The sequence below is a fragment of the Manacus candei genome, unplaced genomic scaffold (genome assembly GCF_025592945.1).
Source record: "Manacus candei isolate 608988 ecotype Guabito, Panama unplaced genomic scaffold, ASM2559294v1 h1tg000088l, whole genome shotgun sequence".
Classification (NCBI taxonomy): Eukaryota; Metazoa; Chordata; class Aves; order Passeriformes; family Pipridae; genus Manacus; species Manacus candei.
Window position 1 is genome coordinate 2992607 of NW_026138136.1, and position 27929 is coordinate 3020535.

General features: G+C 38.7%; 1 protein-coding gene and 1 long non-coding RNA gene across 3 annotated transcripts in view; one reads left to right on the top strand and one right to left on the bottom strand.

Moving 5' to 3' along the window:
* SEC61B (SEC61 translocon subunit beta) overlaps window positions 1-711 on the top strand; it is a 138833-nt gene extending 138122 nt beyond the window's left edge. The window contains exons 5-6 of the mRNA XM_051812844.1: window positions 242-276; window positions 675-711. Coding sequence (XP_051668804.1) covers window positions 242-276; window positions 675-696 — 57 coding nt within the window. The 3' untranslated portion in view covers window positions 697-711. The remainder of the gene's footprint in view (window positions 1-241; window positions 277-674) is intronic.
* LOC127482484 (uncharacterized) overlaps window positions 1-24720 on the bottom strand; it is a 35654-nt gene extending 10934 nt beyond the window's left edge. The window contains exons 1-3 of one of the 2 annotated variants that reach the window (XR_007908621.1): window positions 23253-24720; window positions 13385-13597; window positions 11695-11877 (exon numbers count right to left, since the gene is read on the bottom strand). This is a non-coding gene — a long non-coding RNA (uncharacterized LOC127482484). Of the gene's footprint in view, window positions 1-977; window positions 3482-11694; window positions 11878-13384; window positions 13598-23252 lie in introns of those variants that run through there. The other variant, XR_007908622.1, reaches the window with a different exon arrangement.
* Between the last annotated feature and the right edge of the window lie 3209 nt (window positions 24721-27929).

Here is a 27929-nt window from a genome sequence, read left to right on the forward strand (position 1 = left end):
TCTATATAGTTTGTCAGATAGTGAAAGATAAAATCATCTGTTTAAATTCCAAATGAACCCAGTGTCTGTTTTCCTTCCAAAGCAAACAAAAAAGGTTTAATTTTGAGGCTTTTCATTTTAATTTTAAAGAATGTTCCAAATTAAATTTAGAGAAATAATGATGAAAATAATTTTCATTAGTAATCTGAATTTTCTATGAAAGGATCAGAATCAAACCAATCTATTTCCATGTTTTCTTCAGACTTTTGCCTGGTGTGGTTTGGAAATTCTAAATGGGTAAGTTGTTCCAATCATCCTAAAATCTGTACCATTTTTTAAAATGTTATGATGACTTTTGAAAATATGCTCATGTAAAGTTTCATTACCAAGATGAATAAAATGAAGCTTGAAATGCATTTTTTCTTGTCTTTAATTATGTGTTCTCTCTTTCTAAAATCAATTCAAATGAGAAGTCTGCAAACTTTTTAGCACAGGACTCCATCTTTCTTCCAAAGTCCTTATATCCAGACTGTTCTGTGACTACATAAAGAATGTAACCAAAGTAAAAATAATAAAATTTAAAAGTAAAATGAAATACCTTAATTTAATTTCTGTGATACAAATGTTTTAAAATCTGAATTTTCATTCCAAGACCTTAATGTAACTGTGCAAAAATCAGCCTTTGTGTTTGATAGATTTGCTGAAGACAGAGCCTGACCAATATGCCTTGAAGCAAATCCTCTAAAGATCAACATTAGTATCAGATCCAGACAAATAAGTGATTTGAGCCACAAGATGCCAGAAGAGAATGGAGAATCACCACTGTGGACTGAAAAGGCAAAGGAAGTACTAAGCAAAATAAATATAAGGTTGTTAATTAAGCCAGTGAAATAAGGGGAGAGGTTACATAAAAGAAATTAAACTAATTCTGAAGCATAAACACAGAGATAAAACTGGAAATTCCATCATTAGACAATAGAGTATGCAAGAACACAAACCTTAATCTCTGCCGTTTCTTCAGTATAAACAAATCTGCTGGTTGCTAGCATTATTGCTGAAAACAGAGCTCATCAAATTGTACACAGAGAATAAGTTTCATGTTTTGGAAATCAAGCTAGTATTTCCACTATACCTCTTTGTCCAGGAAACCTAAATTTAAGTCCAGATTGTAAGTTGGAGTTTCTTATTAAGTAGTCCACAACCTGAAGGCACTGCTTTCTCTAAAACCTTAAATAAACAAATAAAAAAAAAAAAAAGTAAATAGGGAAAGGGATCCAGAAGGCAGGATCTAATGCAATTTAAAACTGGAATTACATCAGCAGTTTCAAACAGATGGCAGAATGTAGAGATAAATGTGTTAGCTCTTTTAGCTTATTTGGTCTCTCCATTGTTTGCATCATTAAAACCTGGAATAGTTTGCAATTTAAAAATATACTGTGTATTATACATTGGAAAAATGGACATGCACCTACTGAGTGGAAGGAGGTAGGATTGAATTAATTTGCCATACTTTAATGTACAGTATCTGGGATGCTTTAGGCAAGTCTGCAAATAGGTTTCCTAGGAAATGAGATGAACAAAAATATAATGACCTTGAAATTATAACCCCAAATGTCCCAAGTATTTAGCAACCTAGCTCAGAAGTGGTAATTACATAAAAAATACAAAAGATCCTTAATTGCTTCAGTTATAGTGTATCTAGGCAGGTCAGTTACTGTACACAGCTGCAAAAAATGGTACGTGATTAATAGGAGGTTGCTTATGATAGTGCTAACTAGCTAGTGTGTAGTGCAAAACACTCATTTCTTTTCCAATTAAAGGAAAAAAATCTGGTTTTGATTAGGCTCTTCAGAAGGTCTGTCTGTAGCACCAAAATACTCCACTCTTACGTTGTTAAATGTTTTAGTCAAGAACTAAGCAGCATATATTCATGAAAAAGAGAAAGGTTTATATAAAATACTGGGGTGAAAGTGCTGCAAATGTAAAAATAAGACACTTCAGACCATTCTGGTTATTCTAGTTCATTGGCTGAAGGGTAAACCAGTTCAAATAAATAAGACTGATACAGGTGCATCTCCAGAGCTGAAACCAGCCACCAACTTTTCCTATGATTCATTAAACTGCAATTAATCATTCTTTCCATGTATCTCTAAACTTACTCCAGTGAAGTTTGAAGAAGGAAGCATTCAAAAAATGCCATAGAAGAACTTGCAATGCTTCAACATAGTACTAAGGTTCCAAGAGATCTAGGAGAAATATTGAAATACATGGAGAGCTCTCCAGACCTGTGAACTTTTTGTGGTTCACCCATCAACAAGTTGGGAAACATGCGCAGTCATGATCTTTGGGGCATTGCCTCAAAAACCTGCTCTGTAGATGAATCGCCAAAATGGTCCCTGCTCAGATCAGTGTGCACATATTGAAAGTATGACTCGGTCCACTGTCATTCTAGGGCTTGACTGTCCTCTGGGCATGCTCTCTGTACATCCATAGCCTCTGCTGAGCTCTGGGAATAGCTCCATCAAGGTTTGGAGAGGGGAAGGGACCAGGAATCGGGGCGGGGGGGGGGTACAAATGGCATTCATCAGTGGGGATGAAATTCAGAAAATTTGTGAGTTTCCTCTTGTCTCTAAAGAAAGGCATGAAACTTAAACATGAAAAGTCAGCATTCATTCCTGGGGGCAAGGTTCAAGACTTCAAAGAGGTGGACAGAGAAATGTGTTCAGACATTCATTAACAATTCACCTTGCAAATCTCTCCATATCTTGGCAAACCTTGATTCGTGTGTCTGAGGTCACCATAGCTGCTAGACAGTGATGATTTTTTTAGGCAGCAAAAGCTGAAAGTCCAGGAAACTGAGTAAGACAGTCAGATATATATTGTTGTGGGAAATGGGATTTTTGGAGAAAATCTTGGTCACCTCCACAGCTTTGTCTTCACTTGAAAAAAGTTAACAGCTATTTTTCTGGTTTCTGCTGTGCATGCATGTGTATATTCACAATCAGTGAATTTAAATCCTGCCTAATGTATAGTTTTCAGAGAAAGTAACAGACAGTTTTTAAAGCCCTTTAAACAATTACATTATTCCATTGCAGAGGGGTGGATTTAAAGAAATATTATGACCATTAATGTTATCCTGCATATTGAGTGTGATCAGAAACTACAGCATTAGATCAAGTACTGTAAAAAGAAACCTGAGAAGAGATTTTCAGAAATGAATATAGATCTGCATGCTGTTTTACTTATCACTGGGATCATGGAAAGTGATAAAGGGAGACTTGAGATGAAGTCTCCCTTTGGAGAGCCCTTCCTTGGGAGAAGTAAGGCAGATTTGGGAAATCTATCCTGGGAGAAATCCTGAATTGTTTTACCAGGGAATCCCTCTTGAAGTCTCACTGAAACCTTCTGTGGCAAGTCCCCTCCACTGCCCTTAAAAAGTCACAGCTTGCCGAGCTCTGTGTCTGCTTGGTTCTACTATAGGTTCATTATGTGCTTGCATCTTTTTCCTGCACAAGTTTTAGAGAAGAGAACAAGCTAAAGTCTCCAGCAGATTTTGGATTTGGTCTTATCCTTGGCATCTATGCAAGAAACAAACAAAAAGGTCATTTAGAGAAACCAGAACTTCCTGTGATCCAGGCAAAGTCACACTGAATGGTCTAGTTTCTTTAGAGGGTCTGATTTTGCATGTTCAGATTGTGTGAGGATAACAATTTGCAAGTGTTGTCTTTCCTATATCATTCCTACTACAGATTGCCACTCACCAGATCAAAAATAAAATTTTTGGTTTTTAGAACTGAAATGCAGAGCAGAGCGGGTATCCCCCCAAGAGAAATTTGCACAAAAACAATATTAACTGCAAGGCAGGTCAAATGTTCACTGACACATCTTGACAATGCCCCTTTTCTTTACATTGACTCTATTTGATTAAACTGATTGAAATGCATTTCGTACTTGTGCTTTGTCAGTCTATATTTTGGGCTTTATGAACAAAATGATACTAGATTGACTTACCCAGATACTTCACAAAGCTTGTCATGTTGAATTAATTAATGTTGCTTGTATAGCGTGAGAATATGGAGATTCATCTTTTCAGTTCTGTATTTGCTTTATAACCAAATAAGGGGATGATAAAACATTACATTGGTAGTTAATAGACATTTTAAATGTCACCATTTCTTTAGAAACATACAAAGGAAATATTAAAATAATTGTCACACACATTACGTAACATTAGTTACATAAACCCAGAAATAACAGAGTAGTAACCAAGAGTAGTAATGAATAAAACTAACTATGCTTTCTCTTTTTTTTTTCTTCCTTTTGGTTAATGGAAACATATATACAGTTACTCTTTAGAAATCTGAACATAGAAATTTTGTCCTGCAGTCTTGCGACGTTGATAGTGAAGTCAGTAGAATTGTATTAATCTCATTTACAATACAGTAGTGCTTCCCCCATCTCACTTATAACATTCATTTGGAATTTTGAAGACTCTTTTATGATATCCAAACTGCTTGCTGTGAAAAGCTATGTCTTAGTAATGCTGCAGTCCACTTCAGTGCATTTCTTTTTGTACTAAATAAAACAAGCAAGCAGTGTAAAACGTGTAAGATGTCAATGAGTTTTACAAATACAATTAGAGGCAATGATGTGAATGCATTGTACTTTTAGATGAGAAACTGAACAAAGTATTGTCAAATGTGATTGTCATTCAAACAGATGTAAGATGGTTGAATACATTCTGTCCAGAAACTGGCATTATTTGGTTTTGTCAAAAACCTCTTTTGCCTTTTACTCCTTAGTCATGAGATCCATGAAACATCACTTAAGTCACTTTTATACTGTCTCACTGTACATACAATGCTTCATTTCAGTAGCAATGGAGTCACAAGTCCAGAAGAAAGCTACAGGAACTCCCATTGCCAAAAGTTTGTACGCTATATTTATAGCTTACATGCTGTAAAAATGCATTATTACATCCCAGTGCCTGGGGAAGTATGTAGGTTATCCTGGTACACTAAATTGTCTTTCCGAACTCCATGACTCAGTTGCCCCCTCCTCTTCTCTTTGTGGCAGAGAGGCTATGAAAGCTAGTCCTGGTCCTGTTACTGGTAGCTGAAACAGATTCTGCCTTTGCAGGAAGGAAAGTTGGGGGCTGTAGCATCACACTGGCGGGGAGGAGGGCAGTACATATACCAAGCAACCACTGGAAGGGTGAAGCTCAAGATTTGAAAAGGTATGTAGTCTGCCGAAAGAGGAGTACACCAGACTACACTAGTTTTACAGCAGACCACACTTCAGATGCCAGGGAACTTCCAGGAAGGAAGGAAGGAAGGAAGGAAGGAAGGAAGGAAGGAAGGAAGGAAGGAAGGAAGGAAGGAAGGAAGGAAGGAAGGAAGAAAGGAAGGAAGGAAAAGGAGAAAGCAAGAACAGATGGAAGGAAGAGAAGCTGGGAGAGAAGAGGGAAAGAGAGAAGGGACAGAAAGGAGTAAGAGAGGAAAACAGAAAGGGAAGGAGGAATGGAAAGGAAGGTAAGGGAGGAAAGATAAAAAAAGAAAGAAAGAAGGGAAATATCAAAGGAGATTAGCATAGGTAATAGACAGCAGAAGGAATGACGTTTTCAGCTTTGCAGCCAGAACTGACAAGAGGAACTTTTTCAGGCAGCCCCATAGTATGAAAATTAGACTACAGGTTGGAGCCAATAAGTCCAAGGAAGAATATGACAAATAATGTACAGCTGCACATCATATTTGTAATAACACAGCTTAATTAGAAAGTGATTAGAAAGCATAATGGTTATCAAATGATGCTTATGCCGGAGATGCGTTGCAACTCAGCTGCAAGTGCTATGAGGCCCTTGCTTCCGCACAAAAACTTAGATGAGATTCCTCTGTTATAGGCAAGCTGCCAGTTATTATTTTTTACTGTGGTAAAATGCTCAGAATTTCAGCATTGATAACTTCCTAACTGTTCAGTGCATAAAATTATCCTGCTTTTATATATAGCATTGTATAAATCTGTTTGCTCCGGTCTGTGACTAATATTTCCATTTAAGTGCTTTTCAAATAAGTTATTTGAAACACTTGTTTCTTTTTAACTGGGTCTTTGATATTATTAGATTGCTGACCTCTCTTGTCCAAGAGCTGAAAACACTTGCAAAGTCATAACTCCTGACTGAGATGGAAATACAACTTTTGTAATATATCCAGTATTGTTGTACAGATTTCAAGTGGCACGAGCAAGGTTCATGTCTAGGTAAGTGGTTTCCAGGGGTCAGCTAACCACACCAAGAAGTAGGCACATAAATTCTACCTTGATTTATCCACTTTACTTTACAGAAATATAAATCTCATTTCTGCTATTTTCTTTAGTCTTCAACAGCTCTTTTCTGCCATAAATGACTCTTATTTTAAGCTCTTTTTAAATAGATACTAAACAGCATATTGCATCAGTCACACTTACAGGTTTTACAGATTTACAACTCTCTTCTGAACTCTTTCCTAATGATGGGACTAGATAGGATTTTAGTGGCAGTTTCCTCAAGGCAGTACCACCTTCTATTGCTACTTGACAGCACTGCTTTTTACAGAGCATTCTGCAGCACTCTTAGCCAGAGACCACGGAAGTTCACATTCAGCTGATTATTCAGTTTACATTTGAGCCTCTTTCAGAGTCACCAATTTACAGATTATCCTTTGTGCAAATACGAGGTTACTGTATCATCTGAGCAGACTTAGCCCAGACATCTATATAGTTATAATACCTGGTCAGTCCTTGCTGTTATTATTATCTTCCAATCTGTATCTGTGAAATGGACTTACACCGCACTCACATTTTTGTCCAGATGAATGCATTGGAACTGCTCAAGACAGCCAATGCCTCACTGTTGTGAGTGCCCCCTGATGATTTTGATTACCCATTGGCAGTATTTGGACGAAAACAGAACAGCAGTGATGCATGCCTGTGCAGGTGTTGAGAGGCTGTTACTCCACTCAGAAACAAACTATATTTGCTGTAGTCCAGAGGGTCCTTTACAGGACCACTTGTGTCCATCTATTCTTCTGATGGCTGCTAAGTGGCACTCACACATTTCACACTTAATTTCTTAAGTGGACAAAGGTACTTGTTCACAAACAGGGTAATATCTTATTTCTCCAGTCTTTTTAGTTCATTATTTCGTATTTTCCACCATTAAAATCTTTATGCTGGTTTAAAATATTTGTAAAAGAGTTACATAAAAAACAGAGTAGAAATGAGTCCTCAACAGTCAGAGCAAATATATCATGAGTGGCTCCCATGTGTTTACATCAACTACCCTTCAGATAGCAACTGGCAACTAACAGACAGTTCAATATATCATGAACAATATTCATTTATATGTTGCAGATGAATGTTTGTGATTGATTCTCAAATAATAGAACAGGAGTAAGTTTTGTGCAAATGAATAATTGAACCAAGCTTGCTATCTTCAGTACAGAGTTAGCTTGAAGCAACCACATTCAGCTAGAATGGCAGTACTTAATGGAATACACATCATGCTTCGTAGTTTGCTCAGCCAAAATTGTCTTCTGCTTGAATTGGCCAGTGTGTATACCACAGAGAAGCAATGCCAATTAGCTCTTGGTGGAATCCCTAGAAAGGTTTTGGAAGATCTGAGAATGCACACAAGTTGCAGTGAAAGCGAAGTAACCATTAAGTCATTCTTGTAGTTAAAATACTGCATAGTTTTTATGGTACATTTTCAAATTTTCCAAAGCATTATGTAAATTTCAGCTTAAAAGTTTCTGTAGAGAGTCTGCCTGCCTGTGAGAGAGTGAGGGAGATAATACTGGGTTTTTGACTTTCCACTGTCTATTATAGTGAAGACTGAAAACAATAGATTATAACTCCCCCATCTAGTCCCATCAAGATTTCATCCCCTCCACCACCTATTCCTGATCGTGAATACTGAAACCGCTGGGAAAAATACTTGGTGTCAAAAATGGTTAGCAACTAAATACAGCAGAACTGGTTATTCATTATCATATGTGAATTAATTAGATGACATTGTAAACAAACTTGAGAAGTTTTCAGATTTGGTCTATCTTCACTGTATAATATGAACAAAAGCTCATACATTGCAAGCAAATCACTAGGATACTTGCCTACAGCTTCATGCAGCAGATAAACAATTGGTTTGGCATTTTCAAGGGAACTTAGCTGGTTGCCATGTCTCTTCAATGTATCTGTATTAAAAATATACTTATCTATATTTGTAATGTGTTAAAGAATTTCATATTTCACGTTGCATTTAGATCTTCTTTCTTGATACTGCCAATGTCAGGAAAGGATGGATTTCAGTAAACTGTCTGGTGCTCTTGGATGTAGATAAAATATATGTAACTTAAAATGAAATTTTGGATTTGTTTCATGAAGAAAAGATGCATTTCAGTTTTAAATCTTAATGTTAATGTTATAGCCAAAATGTAGGATCTTTTCCCCTAAGTCATAAAAGACCAGTTAATAAATTGGTGTATTCTCCTTGCTCAGCTAATACAGTGAAGAGAGAGGGATTCTTTAGAAATATTGGTATAATGTCAGGAGGAGTTTATATATAGAATTTGCATTTTAAAAAAGAGACATATTTTACTCTGTAGAAAATTGTATTTTACTGCAGAAAACAACAGTTGGTTTCTGTGGAGTTGCTTTGAGACTTGCTTAGTTCCCATTATCTTCAATGGAGATGAATATGTATATCAGAGGAAATATTTTGGCTTTGAGAGAAAGAGAGGAGGAAGCATTTGGCTTTGAGTGTCTGCATAACTCTTAAGTTCTCTTAGAACAGTTGAATCTATTGGTGACTCTTGAGAGAAGGTAGCTTTTCTCACACTGAATACACAGCCTCAAAGAGACTTTTGTGTGGTGCTTGGTGGATGACTGAAGTGATGGAATCAAAAGACTGTGTTCTTTGGGATATAGTCTGGTGGGTGGAAGGGTGGAAGAGAGCCACTTTATTATCAGTTTGTGTTTATCTAGCGTTTGTAATTTTTTTTATTTCCTGGGCTAACAAACTGTTCTCTGGTCATGTGTGTCTCTGCCTTTTCAGATGGATATGATGGGTCTCAAGTTTTCCAGTCTTCTGGGGTGGGAATTATGAAGTAAATAAATAAATAAGGTATTTCTCTGTAAAGACCTCTCAAGGCTTTTCTGTTGATATGGCACACTTAGCAAAAGATTCTCTATAATTAGGTGCTACCTGCTTTGCTCCTGTGCACTTTTCCAGTTAAAGCTATATTCTAAACTCCTGCTTTACTTCTCGGCTAAATCTGCACCTGTGTATCAGCAATGAGTATATTAAAAAGAACAGGCAAATGTGTTGCCTCTCTTCTCTTTGACATTTCTTTTTTCAAACCTCTTTTGATACTTTCCTCCCAGAACGAGAGCGAGGAGTGTGTGCAAACACTTGTTCTCCACATCAAGCCTGACTGAACAATTTCTCTGCTATTCTGAGTTTCTGGTGAACTGAAAATTACCAGCTGTACTGAATTGTGACAAACACTGTGTGTATGTCTCTCTGTGTTTCTGTATGTGAAAAAAATATATAAACAGAAACTATCAGATCTTATAACTGCAAATTCATTTTCATGTTTATGACCCAGTGTAGCATTTTAACTCAGTAAAATACAAATGCTGCCTCACTTTCCAGCTAGATTATTTCTTCAAGCCCTCATGGAAGCATATATGGAGAATACACAGAACAAGGAATCCTCTAGTGCATTTCCTGGCTGAGACATATTCAGCGAATAGGGCAGCAAACACATAAATGCAGTCATCATTGCACAGATGTGAAAAAGAAAATGAGATTGCGCTAAGGAAGTAGACAGTTATTTTAGAGGTATGTGGCTTCCCCTTCATGCTTCAGGATGGCTGATCCACATCCAGACGTGCTCACAGCTGATCAATGACGAGCTTATTTTGTAATCTTCTAAAAAGAAGATTACAAGCAAACAGGTTATCAGAACTTAATTTACTAGCACTCCTCGGCTGATTTGTAATGACAAACAGCAACTCATTGAACTTCAGTAACACATTTGCCACCCTTTGATGTCTATGCTTTTAGCATTAAAGTGGTAACAATCTAAACTTTTTTGTGTATGCTACATCACTCCCTCCATGTCAAAGTAAACCACAGTACCTATAAAAAATGTGTGGTCACAACCCAGCTAGCTAAATCCTTGACAAAAATTGACTTCAATAGCTGTCTACAGAGTCTGCCAGAATACTGTTGGCCAACTCAAACCATGTGTGCCTTGTAAATGGACAACAGAATTGCCAAAATCTATCCATCTTTTCAGCTGGAACCCTCTCCATCCCTCATAAAGTGCAGTCACATCTAAAAGGAAGGAAATAGATAAAAACCATCAGCACAGAGCACACCTGGGAGAAAGTAAATAATACATTTAGACCCTGAATGGGAGCACTTCAAGTTGGCAAAATGGGACTACCCAAACTGAGATGCATAAATGAAACTTGAAATAACACTTTAAAAAACACTTTCCAGGAATTGCATTTACCTGAGAACATGGGAGGCAACCATTCTTTCTGGGTGTTTGGACAACTAATTGAAACCCATATCTGATTTTCTCAAAGAACCTTTATAAACACACTGTAAAAAGTGCTGCTTTTCTGAACACCGTGGTCTAGCCAATCTGTTCCTGTGACATGACTGCTCTGGCAGAAGGCCTCTTTGCAGAGGCTTTTCAATCAAATATCTTTCACCAAAAGATTGCTGTTCTGGGCAGGGATATGTGCAAGAACAGCAGACTTTGAAATTCAAAGACCTGACCGCAGTTTCATCATAATCATGATTAGATAACCACTACATCTGTACAGAAAAGCTCTACACTGTAAGTGCAGCAAGGCCACTACACCTAGGACAGGTGATCTGTACCAAACAGGCACAGCAGAATTGCAGTGAGTGTGTGGGATACAAGAACCCCCTCTGACTTTTAGGTCTGGAAACTGATGGCTTTTATTTTACCCAGTAGAGCTGGCAGGGACACATCCCAACAATATGCTTACAGGTCCAACAGACAGCATGAGAGATGGCTTACTGCAGAGTCCGCTCTTGTGGATTTAGGGGATACAATCCTTTTTTCTCTTTCATGGACTCAGAATCTCAGGATGATGGGCTAGAAGGAGGTCACTGATGAACTAAAAAAGGAGACAACCTCTGATTGCCCCCACTGCCACTGGTGTTTGTTCTGCTCTGAGTATTTGCCATATCCATGCTTGCATGAAGATTTGCACGCAATATCTGTGTGGCCAGGATTACCCTTACTCGGATGGCATAAAGGGGCAGTATTCTGATGTCGCAGGATGAGGAAGAAGCAATGGAGACCTGCACTCTGCACAGAATAGCCAAAGTGAGAAAAACTAAAAAGGATATAAGAGGACAAAGGAAAAGAAAAAAAGATGCAAAGGGAGCAGAAAGAAAAGGAATAACAAGAGACTGGACAGAGAAAAAAAGACTAGACTAGACAAAGACGGACAGCTGAAAAGGAAGGATAGGCAGACAAAAGCACCTTGAGAGCCTGAAATACCCAGCTAAAAGATCTGGACTGAGGCTGGGCATGAGCTCATTTCACAGTAAATTCTAACAGCAGGGAACTCGTGCCCACATGTAAGGGGAACGCTGGCGGCAGTGAGGTCAGTGACGGCACTAACTTTACTCACCATTTGGGACGTGGGAGGTGGCACGAGGGGAGGAAGTGGGATGCAAACAATTCCAGCAGATACTTCCAAGAGAAGAGAAACTGGTCGGCAGGAAAGTTCCCTGATCTCCCTCTGTCATTCGTGAAGACTGATGAACTTCTCTGCAGCTCTGTCATGGTCTTTTCAGTGAAAGAATCCTGCTAGCTTTCTCATAATGGCAGAAGTAATTAAAAAGGGGATCAACTTCAGAGGAACATAAAACACACACCAAAAGCCTGTCTCTTTAATGCTATCCCCTACATACTTTCCTGGCGGGCATTCTGCTAATCTAATACCTGTTAATTCTATTTTTAATTAGGACTATAGCTCACCAGAGGCTGTTTTATACTTAATTTGTTGGGGTTTTATTATATGGCTCAACAGTCAGCCAAGCACTGTATGCATCATGTGATCCCGGCTGAGATCTTTCAGGCATTACTGCACACTGAGGCCCTTGGAGAGAACGTGCCACTACAATTTATGAGTCACGCGTTCTTGCTCTGCCTAGGTCTTGTCATGTGTGTGCTTGTCAGGATTCATCTCCATCTCCATTACCCCTGGGGCAGAAGTCATAGTTTGTTTCTGCTCACTTGTCTGATTTTTAGCAGATCATATTCCCATCTTCAGAACCTTAAACAAGTGCCATCTTTGTAGAATTTAAGGTGGAATTCTAAGTGCTGATTTAATTCAACTCAGACCCATCTTTGAATTGACAGGAAATATCCTCAGTTCAACCATTTTCCAAGGTTGACATAGACTGCTATACAAAGAAAAAAAAATTAAATTAAATGCTTTCTTTGCTGTCACCAAACAGAAAACTAATTTTCTGAAGTGTTCTCCTTGTATTTCTGTAATTTTCAAAATATTTGCTTTTAAGAATTTGAAATGTTTTTGAGGTCCGAGGCAAAGTTTTATTTGTCTGAAACACACATCTGAAAGAATCATCTTCATTAATGCTATTTTTGCCAGAATGGTTTGCAAAGAGGTTGTCCACCAGATAAAGAATTAGCTTGGAAATTATCAGGAGAAAAAAAAGAGATCACAGATAAACCAAGTCCACGGTGCTTTAGTGACCAGAAAATAATTTAGGCCAATGATAAAACATTTTATTAAGCCATTGTAAGCCAGCTCAGGGAACTGACCAGTCTTTGGTTTGCCTCTAGGATGCCAGCTGCCAGTTAAACAAGGGTATTAGTGTGTCATTGACTCCAAATTGGTGAGCAAAGAGGGTCACTAATAGCTGCTAAATGGTAAACCTCACCTCCATCTCTGTGGGTGCGAAGAAGGATGACACAAGTTGTTCAGTCACACACTGAGAATGATGTTATGCCATCCTAAAAGAACACATCAGTTCCAGAGAACCTGCTCTCTTTCAGTTTGAAACCACTTCCCCTTGTTCTGTCACTATATACTCTTGTAAAAGACATCTCCAACTTTCTTACAGGCTCCCTTCAGGTACTGGAAGGCCGCAATTAAGCTGCCCTGAAGCATATGGATGATGGTCTTATCCATTGGGAGTCTTCAAATAGAACAAACTGGATTCTTGACCAGTAAATCTCTAGCTCAGGGATTGCCAAAGGTATGGAAGAAGGATGTAACAAAGGAGGAGTCACTCCAGAAATGGCCAGTTCCTTAATTCTCTCTGGTCTCTGCTCTTCTGCTCTCTACTCACCTGTCACCAGTATCCACTGCTGCTTTCGGCCCCATTCCCACACAGTGCTACATTCCCTGGACTCCTTAAGAAGGATTGCAAGCATCAAGGGACGTTACTGCTGATGCGATCATCAATGACTGCTGCTGGAAATCCATGCAGAAATATGTGCTGTGCACAGGGAAGCAGACAGCAACAATACCCAGCTCTCCTTTCCTCTCTCCCTTCTTCCACCTGTAATTGAAATTCAAGGAACATAAGTCCCACTATCTCCTGTCAGAAGGATATATTATCTGTTCCTTGGGGACTGGGTTAGCAATAGTAAGTCATGTGGTAGCCCTCCCAGCGGTGTGCCCATACCACATGTGTAAATACCAGTATGTGTATGTATGTGCCTGATATTAGACAAGATTTTTTGGATATGCAAGAATGAGGGATAAGAGCAAATTCACCTACTCAAGATGGTCAAAATTACAATGTTGCTTGACCTGGGTAATTTTCCTCACAGAAGGGCCACAGGAGAGGTCAGATAGTGGAAACACCTCTCCCCATTTAAGACAAGCCACATCCTTGCACCTTTGAGGCAGGAGACTTGTAGTCTCAAGCATTTTGTAGTGACATTTGTAGGTTCAAGGTCAAGCTTGACATGCAAATCATCAAGTCAGGATCAGGCCAGGTCTGACAACAGTAGCCAGGGTCAAACAAATTCTTATGATCAACAGACAAGTCCATAGTGACAGGGCAGGTCCAATGTCAAGCTAGGAGCAGGGGCCATGGCCAGGCAGGACTGAAACACAGTTGGAGCTGAACCATAACTGATTGAGCTGCAATGGAGCCCCTGAGCAGAACGCATGGGTGGAGGCCCTGTGTGAGGTCCATCAGAGCAGCTAAGGCTCATTAATGCACTGGGGATCCTGACACAATTTTTCTAGGAGCTGTGCAACAGGAGAGGTGAAAAGGTGCCAAGAAACTTCAGCCTGAGCCAAGGGATACCCAGCAAAATAACAAGCCTCAGCTGTTCCAGCAGGGCTCATGCTGCAGGAGTGTCAGACAGGCTCAGACATTTCCTGTCCCATTGTTTTTCCCCAGAACATTTGAAAAACTTTGGTTAGCACCAATATGCAGTGACCATGCCCAAGAGAAGAGGCAGCCAGCCAATGTGACATTTGCTTTCCTCACACCCAGAAAAGTCAGCAGGAAAGAAACTCTTAAGGGAGGCTAGGAGGAACATTAAAGATTTTGGGTTGAAACAGATTTTAAAACAATCATTATAAAATTTAGCACAAAGTACTATATTAATGGTCTTTTAATAATGCATGGCTTGTATGCAAGACCACAGAGCTCTACCTTTGGATTTCTTTGTTTTTGTTGTTTTCCAATTCACTCTTAGGATTCTGGTAGTTACTTTTTTTTTAATCAAGTTTCTTCACAAGGAAATAAGTAGCTGGTTGAACACATGAACTAACACAGCCTAATTTTGGGCAGCTTCTGGGCTTGTGATAACTGACTTTTAAACTTCCTTACCCCTTTATTAATGACCGGAGAAAAAGAATCTACACAGGAGCAAAAACTTGGCTGCAGAGCAGATCCTGTGTTGTCTGCAGGAAGCATTTGCTGTGGCTGGTCAATCATAACAACTCTTTTCCAAGAGTTTCTCTGACAGATAACCTATTTCTTCCCCCATGAGGATTAAGAGTATCACCCTTTCTTAGTCTGTACCTAATTGCATGAAGCATCCAGGAACAGAGTATGTTCAAGATCTCTGGCTCTCTATCAGATCTCACTGAAACTGGCCAGCAGACAAAAAAGGCAAATGCACATGCAAAGAAAATGAAAGAAAAGGAAGAAAGTGGGATTTCATGACTGTAATTCCTTAGGAAAGCAAGCTGAAAGGAAAAAATATCAATCACATGGTAATCACTCTTTAGTTCATTTTCACAGGTTGTAAAAGCTCTATTAAAAAAACAAACAAAATCAAATGAACAGAAAAATGGAGGAGGTTTTATGAGATATTTTAAAATACAAATAAGTAAGACACTAATACCTTATATTTCCTTCAAATACATAGATCAAACTGTCTGCAGATGTTGAATAGCTTATGCCTTGTCTGTGAGGCAGAAGAGTAATAACATTTATAAAATGGACTATGGCAAAGGTTTTTAGCCTTGCACAATATCAGAGAGAGAGTCTATCGCGGGGCTGACAACAATATCTGGGCTTTAATGCCTAAAACTACTGTAGGGTAAATATAGTAACTTTATTGCTCTTTCAGTAACAGAACAATGAGAGAGATAATAACAGGACTATCACTTCATCACATTTGTAAAAATATGGAGAACAGTCATCTATTTTTTGAAATCTTAATGTATTAGGGAAGATACAAGTATATACTTTCTATATGTGGCATTTGCCAACAAAAGAATAATGTGAAAGATCATATTTTTTGAATGTTTTGCCTCCAAACTCTAAGAGTTTTCTCCTTCCCTACTTCCAAAATATATTATAGAAAATATGGCTGGATGTGTTCTCAAAACTCAACCTAGTCCCTCTTTTTAACCCACACCTAGACATACCTGAGAAATACTTGCCTAAAACAATGGCAAATATGTCCCTTAATGATGGAGCTTTAACAGCTTTCTCAGGCAATATAATTCAGTACTAGAGTACCTTTTCATATTTTACCCCTTAATTGGACCATGAATTTTCTTTACTGCAGTTTAGACCCATTGTCTATTTCTTGTGCATTGTGAATGCTCTGAGAGCAAGCAATTCCTTCCCAGGAAGCACTTGCATAGCTAAGGAATATTTCTCCTGTCTTTCTTTGGAGTTCTCTTTTTCAGACTAAATAAACCTAATTCTGCTTTTGTTTTCCTTGCTGATCACAGTTTCCAGTTATTTTTTTTAATCTCTGCAGAGTACATCCATTTGGCCCACATATTTTCTGAAATATGGTATCCAAAATTGTATGGAACAATCCAGCTGAGACTTCCATTCATCCACATTTTGACATTTCCAGATGTTTTCATTTGGTTTGATTTAGTCTTGTGCAAGCTCTATCAGTGTGTAAGTACATGCATATTTAAAAAAAAAAAGGCACCAAATTAAAAACCGAAGGATTAAAACATAATATGGGAGTTTGAGAGACATAAACTGTCAGAAGTGAACAGAATTGCAGTGATGGAAGGTGTTATTATTAGGAATAACTGTAAGTTCATAAAGGATATGTATAACCTTATTTTCTTCTGATTGGTGCCCTATATTACCACAAGCATTATAGATGGCCATAAGCTCCTTTAGAATTCAAAGACTTACCAGGCATTCCCTCCTTGTAACCTCATATCCAGTTCCTCGCAGAAGCCATCTCCAGTGTGATAATACTTGCAAATTTTCTTCAAGTGCAAATTCTTCAGTAAATCCCTGAAGTTTGCTCCTCACACTTTGCAAGCCAGCCCAGTGTGACTTTTCAAGGAGCAGAGCAATTGCAAAAGCCTCATATATGAATTTCAGTTGGATGGAGTTATCGATATTACATAGTAAAAAAACACCCTCTGCAAATACGAGAATGAAGACTGAATAACTTGATAGCAGTTTTCCAAATGTAGTTTCAATTAGCCTCAGAAAAACTGTGGAAAATTATTATTTCTTGGCAAGATAGTCATCAATTATTCTTCAATACAAGCTGGAGATGACCTAGATGGAATGTGTTCCACAGTACAGCCATGATTCCTAAAACTCTAATTATTCACATTATCTTCAACCTAACTGAAAGCTACTGCTCATGAAGAATTGTAGACAGGATTCTGACAAAGTGGAGGTAAAACCAGAGAGTCTTCTATTAGCAAGCGAATTTTATAAGGAACATGAAGCCATATCAGTGCATTCAGGGATGGCCTGGTTTACAAAATAATCTTAGTAAAGTCACGACTAAATACATGCTAATCTTATTCCAAGACAAAATCCATGTTTGCAGGCCACTTTTTATAGGCTCTGGGCAGCATATGTGATTCACAGTTCTGTCATAACTTCATCATACAGAAAGTACTCCAGCTGCAGACCCTGTGGAAGCCTGCTCCAGAACTTATAGAAGCTAAATCTCAGTTCAGGGATGGGGAGCCTTGTAGCTTTCAGATCCTTCTCCCTCCCAGAGCCTTCAGGCTTATGGTTTTAGGAAACATAAGACTCTGCACATGCTTGGGAACCCGAAGTTTGGCAATATGCCTCTTGGATCTCCCCTGAAACTGAGTGATGAGTGACCTACTTTGCCAGGAATCCAGCAAACCCGGACAGGAATTCTACAGGACATCTGTATTACAAAGAAATGAAAAATACTTGTAAAATCCTCAGTCTCAACTGCACCTTAATTTAATTGAGAAATTTCAGCCTAACTTTGAAAGTGGTACATTTGCCCTCAACAGAGGCAATATGTACACATACATATATAGTTCCTTTTTAGAGGCTGTCTTTCCCTAGCAGCCAGGTGTTCTCTTTGCCTCACTTCAGTAAAGGAGGGACACTGGGGAATGAGGAGTATACCTCATATTCATAATTCCATTCTGCTAACAGCATAGTGGCCCTAAATTTCTGAGTTGTCAAACATTGTGTAAAACATGGCTGTAATGAAAGTTAATACACTTATGGACACAGTGAGCTTTGGCCCTATAAAATTCCCTTCTGTCCAAAGTACAAAGTAAGCTTCATGCATCTTCCGTGGTGGTTTTGAGCCAAGATACAACAAGCTACTGAACTTCCAGTGTCTTGTGTGTCATATCTTCCAGTCTCTTCTAAAATCTCTTTCCATAGCTTCAGATTATTTCCCTAATCAAGGATTAAACCCTTTAACCATATGTATATTAGATAAAAAATAGCTTCTCGTGAGGTATAGTCCTAATTAAAAATAGAATTAACAGGTATTAGATTAGCAGAATGCCCACCAGGAAAGTATGTAGGGGATAGCATTAAAGAGACAGGCTTTTGGTGTGTGTTTTCTGTTCCTCTGAAGTTGATCCCCTTTTTAATTACTTCTACCATTATGAGAAAACTCGCAGGATTCTTTCACTGAAAAGACCAGGACAGGACAGAGCTGCAAAGACATTCACCAATCTTCACGAATGACAGAGGGAAAACAGGAGAATTTTCTACCGATCACTTTCTCTTCTCTTGGAAGTGTTGTGTTGAAGCTGTTTGCATCCCCCCAAATGCTGAGTAAAGTTACTCACTGACCCCACTGTCACCAGCGTTCCCCTTAGACCCGGATACACAGAGTTTACTGTGAAATGAGCTCACACCCAGCATCGGTCCAGGTCTTTGAAGCTGGGTACTTCTTCATTTATTTCCATCCCTGGCAAATTCGGCTACAAAAATCAGTCTTTCTAGAAGTTTGGTCCGCAAGATTGAAATGTTTTATGGCTTTTAGTCTCACAGACTTTACCTTACTTTTGCCTCAAATGATTTTTGTAGGTCCAAGTGGAGTGAGACACTGAATTCTATAATTTGTTTCCTTCAGACAGTAGATCTTTTCATTCTTTTCTTTCTGTCTGCTAAACTGAAGCTGCAAAAGATAGCAAGTTGCATTGGGGCATTCTTCTACAGGAGAAGCTACTCAGGCATCAGCAGATGAGAAGGAGATTTCTTACAATACTTTCCATTTAAAAGCGTTTAGACTCCTGACATTTTGCTATGTAAAACAGATTCTTCAACTTCACTGAAGTTTTATAGGTCCTCTCCAAAACATGTGCTCAGAACATCTTCTAATCCTGTCTTCACAATATGTCCGTGTAGACATGACCTTCTTTCCAGTCAGAGAGCCAGACTAGAGAGATGGCAGCAACAAAAGTGAGCACACTGAAACTATTAAGCAAAGCAAATTGAAATTTACATCGCCTAGCCCAACACAATTGCATGCATTCCTCTTACAAAACAGAAGAAATGGTGCAGGACAGTAGAAAGAAGGAACAGTGGGCTAATAGTTGATTTGCAGAGAGAGAGGCTGTGTTGTGAACTAGATGAGCAAAGTGCCTTGATTCAGGCCTTTTATCTACAGGCCTGTGGAAGGTAGGGTGCGGTGAGACCAGGTAAAGAAGCACTGCCAGCCCTGCAAAATGTAGGGCAGGGCTCAGAATACCAATTTTTTTCCAGTCAACACAGTACCAATGCCAATGTTTTCTCTTTTGGAAATATAAACTATAGAGCAAGGCAGAGAAAAATGAATTGTTCCAAATCTGAGAAATTCCTAATTCTCTCATTCTTTTTTCTTTCTTTCTTTTTTTTTTTTTTTAAGTTCACTCCCTCCAAATTATATGACATTAAGGAGTTAAGATTGGATGATATGTCTGTGAAAATTCTTAATCTGTTAGGTTCTTTGTAACTCAACATTTTATTGAAAATTGTAATCCTGTCCATTATTCCCATATGTGTACCAGAAAACAACAGTAGCCTCTAGAGCCTAGCTGACCAAAGATGAGTTCTCAATAGCTCAATACTCAGTGGAAACTGCTAGAAAGGAACATCTATTGTCAAAAAGTGATTGAAATGTTCTGCTAGATATCTACAGATTCAGTGCTCAGTAATCTGTAATAGATAGTTTAGACTGCCAATCAGTAAAGAGATTAAGACCAGACGGACGAATTTTTAAACACATCTTACCAATGTCATCTACTAACAGAGAAGAAATGTTTACATATTCACCTCTCTCTTCCTTGTGTGCTATTGCTAAGAAAATACAAAACAACCCAAAAAGTCCAATGGGTAGCATAGTATGAATTCATCTTCATGCACACTACAGTTCTTACTTCAGAAGAAGTGCTTTGTTGAGATAAAAGATTCATACCAAAAGTGATCTCCCTTAACAAGGGAGATAATGCAACACGTTGTTCATATCTATTCATTTTTGTCTTTCAAAATCATTGACCCAGTGAAGTCATTACAACCTTTATCATGGATTTTAATCCGGCCCTATATTAAGTATTTGCTTATAACTAAGGGAAGCTTACTTGTGGAATGACAGAGTGTTCCCAAAGTGCCATCTAAGGCTGAAATCATTCCCCAAGGAACTGAGAATCATCACAAATCTCATTACCTTCTTGTACAGGGCACTTTGAGTTTGCTCTCAGTAACATGAATAGCAACATGAATTTTAAAACAAAACACATTTGAGCATAATGAACATTAAAAACAAAAGTTAAGGCAGTGAAGTCTTAGTAAAGTCAGTGGTAATACCAGATAGTGCTACATCAAAACTCTTAATTAAAAATTGAAGAAGAGAAAATAAAATACACTGTTCCTGTTGTAAAAAGGCCAAACCTCAATTTTGGAAAGACTTTTCATCTTAAATAAGCTACATGGAACAGGGACTTAATAGTTGACAAAGACTTTGAAGCAGCAAAACCCTATTGCATGTGACAAGATGTGGGACAAAATGATGATGCAAAAATAGAAGGATAAATGTAACTAAATGCACCACCCAGAACCCAGAAAGCTGAGGCAAGCATTGTCACCACTGTCAGCTTTCAGGTTCCTTCTTTCTTCAAATTTTTCAAATCATAGATTGTTTCTTCCATACGAACCATGGAAAAGCAAAATAAGGACCAAATATGAGACTTTTGGATTTAAATCCATAATTCCAAGTGTTTTGAAAAGCAGTATAAAACCAACAAATATTGGTTTAAAAAAAAAAAACCAAACAAACCTCACAACTCAATTATCTTGATTTTCTTTTCTTGAATTCAGAGCTTTCCTTCTGAGAGATTAGGAAAGACTAGAGTTTCCAGAGAACAAAATAATAGTCTTAAAATATTAAAACCTCAGATAAAACACATCAAAATGCAATTAAATATTTTATTGAAATTAATTTAAAGTACTTCTCACTTGTAAACAAGTAATCTAGAAGAAATTTTACCATGAAAACACAAAGTTTGAACTTCTCAGCGAAGTCTCAGAGGCAAAAGTATCCCAAGCTGAGACGTTTCTGTATGGACTGAAATGAGAAAATCCCCGCCATTGTGAGACTGCTACAAAAATAGCCAGTGCTGGCAAAGGAGTGTCAACTGACTTCAGTAAATGAGGGAAATACTGGCAAGCGTAAACCCTGACCTTGAGCAGCGATATTCTCATTTCAAGACTTGGAGGTATACACACATAGCCACCTATTTCTGTCGGAGGCTACTCTTGCTGCAATCTATCCCTGGGCAGACAGCCAGGGCAAAATCTCCCCAGGACAGAAGCCCCACTTAAACCATGGGTTTAACAGGAACATAATGAAGGGAGTGGCTGAAAATAACCTGCCCTTACAAGGCAATCACATTTCAGGATTCCCAGGCCATAGGGAAAAGGCATCTGTAAACAACAGAGTCTCTAGGTCCTGCCTTTCCCATCACCTTCTTCTTCTTGGAAAAGGAAACCTTGAGAAACTTCTGTGAAAGGAGCAGTCACGATGTGGGAAAGAGAACTTTTAGTGGCTTTGTTCTCCCTTGAGCTGCCCCTCTATGGCTATACCAACGGTAGCCGAGCAGTGGAGCGCATTTTTTCCCAGTTTGGTACAATGTGAGAGCAGGGGAATGTGTGCTCCAGGAACCTCTTTGCAGATGGTGAGTTTTTTTCTTTATGCCTTCGTCTTTTCCGCTAGCTCGTAATCTGCCCCCTAGCTTCCCTGGGGCCAAGGGGAAGAGGATGATCTTTATATAGCTGTCCTCAGGGACTGGGTGAATCACAGAGTAACATCTAATCCCTCTTGCACTCCGCAACTGTACAACATCCCAGCTGAATAACAAGCCAGGGAAAATAAGTTGCAGTTTTACATACAAAAATCAGGCAGAGGTATCACAAGCACAGTCAGAGCAGTTACCAGTTGCCACCATAAAACTCAAACTGGAAAATTAAACAAAGGAGAATAACCAGAGACCAGAGGGGGTGCAGAAACCACTTAGAAAGACCAAGATGCCATGTTCTTTATTTTGGCAGTTAATTTTTCAAAAAATAATATTGAATAGTCATTGGGTGAATCTATTGCAGGATTTTTTTATTTTTTTTTTTACTGGAGAGGGCAAGGAGCCATGTTTTTTTAAATGCTTGGCCACCATGTTTGGTATCTGAGCTGTATATCATGCACTGTTTGTCATTTCACGCCACTTAGAACAAATCCTGGCTGGCTGGAATCCTAGTCCTGTGGACTGTGAGTCATGGATATTAAATGACCATCATGTGAGCTCCTGCATGCTGCTGTGGTTAGTGTGTGACACTGTAAAGTTGTACAGTATCTTATCACAGAAGAGCATCAACATGAATAAACAATTTGAGCAGGAGCGCTTCCAAAACAACACAAAATAAATTACTTGTTTTAGCAAGAGGCAAGTAAGGGGTAAGGATGCATGAAGCTGAAGCAAAGGTACAGCATTTATGTGTTTTTTGGGGAACCGGTAAGCCACAGAAAATCAGCTACTGGCTCTGTAATAGCAGATCTGGGGCAAGAATGGAAAAGATACTGTCTGTAAAGGAACGGTTTGCAAGAATCTTTAAATCTCCTCAAGGAAATTCTGTAGCAGTCTTCTTGATGCATAATTATAATCCAGTCCAGTCTCATTTTAGTATCCTACCAGGATAAGGAACTGAACACAAGTGTTTAAGAATCTATCTCTTAGGAACCAGAACCAATTTTGGGATTGACTAAAATACCCGTCCGAATTCAGAATTTTAAAACAAGTAATGAGATGTTTTTCACTGACGTGATATGGACAATCCTTGAAGTGGATGGTTTTAGTCTAGCAGAAGCCAAAATTAGAAGATTTACTGAGCAATCCATTTCATGTTAATGACATGCAGAAAATCTGTACTACAAATCACATTGGAAAAAACTTACTGCAAGGGGAAAACGTTTTCAAAGAATACCATTTCATACCTGGATTAGGTAGGTTTATGCCATCCTATCCTGATTAAGTTCCCGCCATCGGTGATAAAATGAAAATCCATTTTAGCCAAGACGCAGGAAAACCCTGTAAGAGTTAGATGTGAAAGCCCATTTCCATCTTCATTAACATGGGTAAACTGTTCAGGCTAGAAATTGTTTTTGTCCAGTCCAAAGTGTTATCCAGTTACCTTCTGCAGGTTACTATGAAATCACGTACTGCTATCAGAGGTTCTTATGGGTCTATAATGTTTCAGTTCTCAGTCACGGTTCCAACAAAATTACTTCTCTTGCTGCCAGTTCCAGCGTAGATCCTGTTTTTCTTTGCATCTGTTTTTCTTCCTGGTAGCAGCTACCAGCTTCTTCCCACTATCACAGCAGTTTCCCCTACCTTTGCTTATGTTTCTACCACGTCATAGCAGTGTAGTTAGCTCTCCTTAGGTCAGCAAAGCCAGGCATTCATAGCTTGCACTTTCTAAAACTTTTCAAGCACTGAATAATTTAAAATGTATTATATTTTTTGCATTAAGCATCAAAAACTTTGGATTTGAAGTCTGTTCACAGGCCAAAAGAGACAGTTAAAGCTCACTACTGATTTTTGGTACAGAAGCCCAGGATTTTAGAGAAATAAATATGACTTTAATCAGATGTGGAAAATTTATTCAAATTAATCCAAATTTAATCAAACCCATCATTATAAAGACATCAGCAAGTCATATCAGAAGATTAAAGCTGTTAATGTACTGTACTCAAGTTACCATGACTGTCAGAGAAAAGTTAAACACTATGTTGGGTAATATTAATAAAAACAACATGTTAAAAATAGAACTATGTCACTACAATTAGCTCCAATCTTGAAATTTTTATTTTTTTTTTAAATATAGGGGCAAATTTTAAAAATGCTGTTGAATTTGAAAATATCTTCAACTATGGACAAGCTTTCATGGAAATAAAAGACCATGGGGAAGCAGGGTTATTCACAGACATATGAATAGATATTAGATAAGAGATAAATCAGTCTTACTAACCAACGGGGAAGACCAGGAGGTAATAAAATAAAGCATTAACATGAAAAAAATGCATACTAAAAATTAGGGAAATTTTCATAACTATGTGAAGGCAGAATAAACACAGATGCAAATCAGAAACAAGATGCCAGGAAAAGCTGTGAAATAAACTTCATGGAGGATATTCAAGACATAAGTCTGTGGGGAGTTACTTCAGCATAATGAAATCAGAGCTTTCAGGAGGCAAAGATGAGAACTGGGGAATCCACCTTCTCACCCAAATCATCAGAAATGGCTTTGGTGAGCTGTTATGTTGTCACAAGTTGTCTTCATTTATTACAAGCTAGTTTCCTTGAAATACATGGAACAGACTGAAAAGTATGTTGAAAATGGCCTCATAACCTGAATGTCACAGCAAGGCCAGACACTGAGGTATCTGACTAAAAGTCATTGCAATTTTTCCAGGTCAGATCTTTCTTTTTAATTTAACCTGCTTCAGTGAAAGCATTTTAAAACTGTTTCTTGAAAGCATACTGAGATAAATTCTTGAAGGGATTTTTACAAATAGATGTGCTTTGCTTTGTTTCTAGCAAAGATTAATGCTTTCACATAAGGGTTGGAAAGCAGTTTCACAGTCAAAGGAAAACAGAAGTCACCACTGATCCCTCAAATAGAGCACAGGCCTGCAAGTCTGATTCTGGTGTTTGGAAAGAGAAATATTTTCTTCTTTTCTTTCCACAACTGCGATAACAATCTGTAAGCCAAAGTACAACTAAAGTGTCTCCTGGAATTACACTGTTTGCAAGAAATGAATTTTAAGCTTATTATAATAGTGTACTAAAGAGCTTGAAATTTTCATGCCCACAGGGCAATATAGCACTCCATTTGTGATTTGATGTCACAAGCATGTAGACTTCTTTAGTTTTACAAATGTTCTTCCAGAAAACATTTAATTTTTCTCGCCAGGGAAAACATTAAACCCTACCCCAGAAAACTGTACAGAAGGAAGGAAATTTGGGTTGAGATGGCCATGTTTTGACTTCCAGTCACCAAATTCAAATCTCTTCCCCATAGGTATTCCATCTTTGCTTTCATAGTCCTACTGCTCTGAACCAAAATAATAAACCTAGGACATATTTTACTCTTTATATTATATACCCCTCTGTAACAGTCCAATGAGTTTTTTCTTATTTTTCCAGGTTTCTGGAGATCAATGGTTACTTTGGGTTTCTAAGGAAATAAGGTTTAGATGATCACAGTCTGTCCACTCATACATTTCTCTTTCCTTCTTTCTTTTGAAACAACAGAGTATTTTTATTTCACTTGACTGGGTGGATAAAGATGTCAACTTGTTCAAGTTTTTTGTTTGGGTAAAGAAAAACTAACCAAGCTGGTTCTGCCAAAGAGATCCAGCCACTGTGCATGGCCAGAGATGGTAGCCAGGTGGCCAGTCAGCATATGTGTATTGACAGGACAACCTCATGTGGTTGTGTCCCTGCCACACCATGTGCTGCCACTCACCCATCTGGTCAGGTAAAATTCCCATAACAAAGCTGAGATATCAGAACTGGTCCACAGAAAATCTGCTTCTCTTTTCAGAGAGACATGTGGATTCCAGTCTCTGGAAGTACACACAGCACAAGATAAAACAGATTCCAGCACTGCCAAAAGCACATAAGTGATGAGCCCTCAAGATTGCCAAAATGGAGGCAGATATCCATAATTATCTAATATGCAGTGTTACCGATGTTCTGCAACAAATACTCGCTCACCCAGAGTGCATGCAGGGGTATGGCTTCAGGTCTCTGTTTCTGGGCCAGAATTCATCCTGGCGTGCTCAGTAAGGCACTGTTCAGCCTGGATGGCAAGCTAAAGGTATTAGTACCCTCAGAAGTGTCCTCCCCAATGCTGGGAAGTTCAGCACAGTTGGAAACGTACCTAGTGCACTGGGTAGCTGTGTTAGCATATGGGCCGAACTGTGGCTTTGCTTCTATAGCTGTCATACTTTATTTAAAGGTTGTGAGTTCCCCCTTCAAATTGCTTCAATTGCATCCAGCTTATCTTAAGAATCAATGCATACAAAGAATTTATTTGTACCTCATTCTAATCAGTGTCAAGTTACATCAGTGGAGCCTTAGATTGGATTTTAGGAAAGATTTATTCACTGAAAGGGTAGAACAGGTTGCCAAGGGTAGTAGTGGAATCACAGTACCTGGAAGTGCTCAAAAAACATGTATGTATGGCCCTTAGAGACGTGGTTTAGTGGTGGACCTGGCAGTGTTAGGTAATGGTTGACTTTTTCCAACTTAAATGATTCTAGGATTCTCTGATTCTACAAAATCTAGAAAACTTGAAATTAGTTGATCAAACATGAACTGCAGAGAGGATTTACAGAACAGAATTTTGAAAAGCCTAAAAGGGCTACCTAGCCAACTGTCTAATTAAAATAGCATGGTATTTATCTTCACATTTGCCCTGTTAGGCTACAAACTACTGCAATTCTCATGTTTTACACGCACAGCATTGAAACACTATCTGCAGTGTAGATACCCACACATAAACCCTTCAAATTCAGAGGAGGAGAGTGGGCACTTAGAGGGCAAGAGCTGCCTAAGCAATTTCATCAGTCTGCCATAGAGAGGATCAAGTCCTTTTTGGGAAACTGGCAACACATTAACACCATGCAGTGAGTCTGGAGCTGGCTCTGGCATCTAGAGTGTAGGCACAGCCTTGGTCACACGGCTGAGAGGAGAGGGAAAGCTGAGACTGACAGCTGTGCTACAGGGAGCTGAAGTGAGAAAGGCTGAGGGTGAGGGTCAAATTGCTGTAGGAGCAAGTTGCCACAGTATCTAGTTTCAACCAAGCAAATCATCTACCTGCACTTAACTCCCTTACACATTTGTATGGAGCATGTTTGTTAATATAGTGATTTCTGTAGGAACTGGATCCATTTCACACGCAAATGGGCCTAAAAATCACCAAAGGATGGGAACTGATTTTATTTCTCAGTCAGCAGAACTGTGCAGAAAATCACCCTTAGCTTAATAGAGAGTGATTTGCAGATCACAAGGGAGAGAAATTATACCTAATTTAACCAAGAAGGATGGCCAAGGGAAAATATAGAATAGGTTTTGGGGTGAAATTATTTGACTAGAACCTCTTCAAGAAACTTGCTCTAAAAGTTGTTGTGATTTGGGACTATACGAAGGACTGAATGGGATAACCCTTCTAGTGGAAACAGCAAGTTAAGTGGGCAAGGGGAATGCATGGGGTATGGCTGAGATGGAGTTCAGCTCCCCATAGCAGCCCTCACAGTGCATTGGTAGCTAGAAGGGTGTTGATAACACGTCAGTGTTTTTGCTGCTGGAAGGGGACACAACCAGGTCAGCTGACCCAAATTAACCAAAGGGATATTCCATACCATATGATGTCAGTTCAAATATAAAAGCTAAGTAAAAAAGCAGGAAGGGGGGGCATTAGTTATTTACAATGTTTGCCTTCCGGAGCAAGCACTTCTCATGCTAAAGCCCTGTTCCCAAGGAGCAGCTAGATATCATTTGCTGATGGGAAGTAGAGAATACAGTTTCGATTTTTTCTCTTTGCTTATGTGCACACAAGCTTTTGCTTTTGCTTTAGTAAACTGCCTTAGCTCAATGTGCAAGTC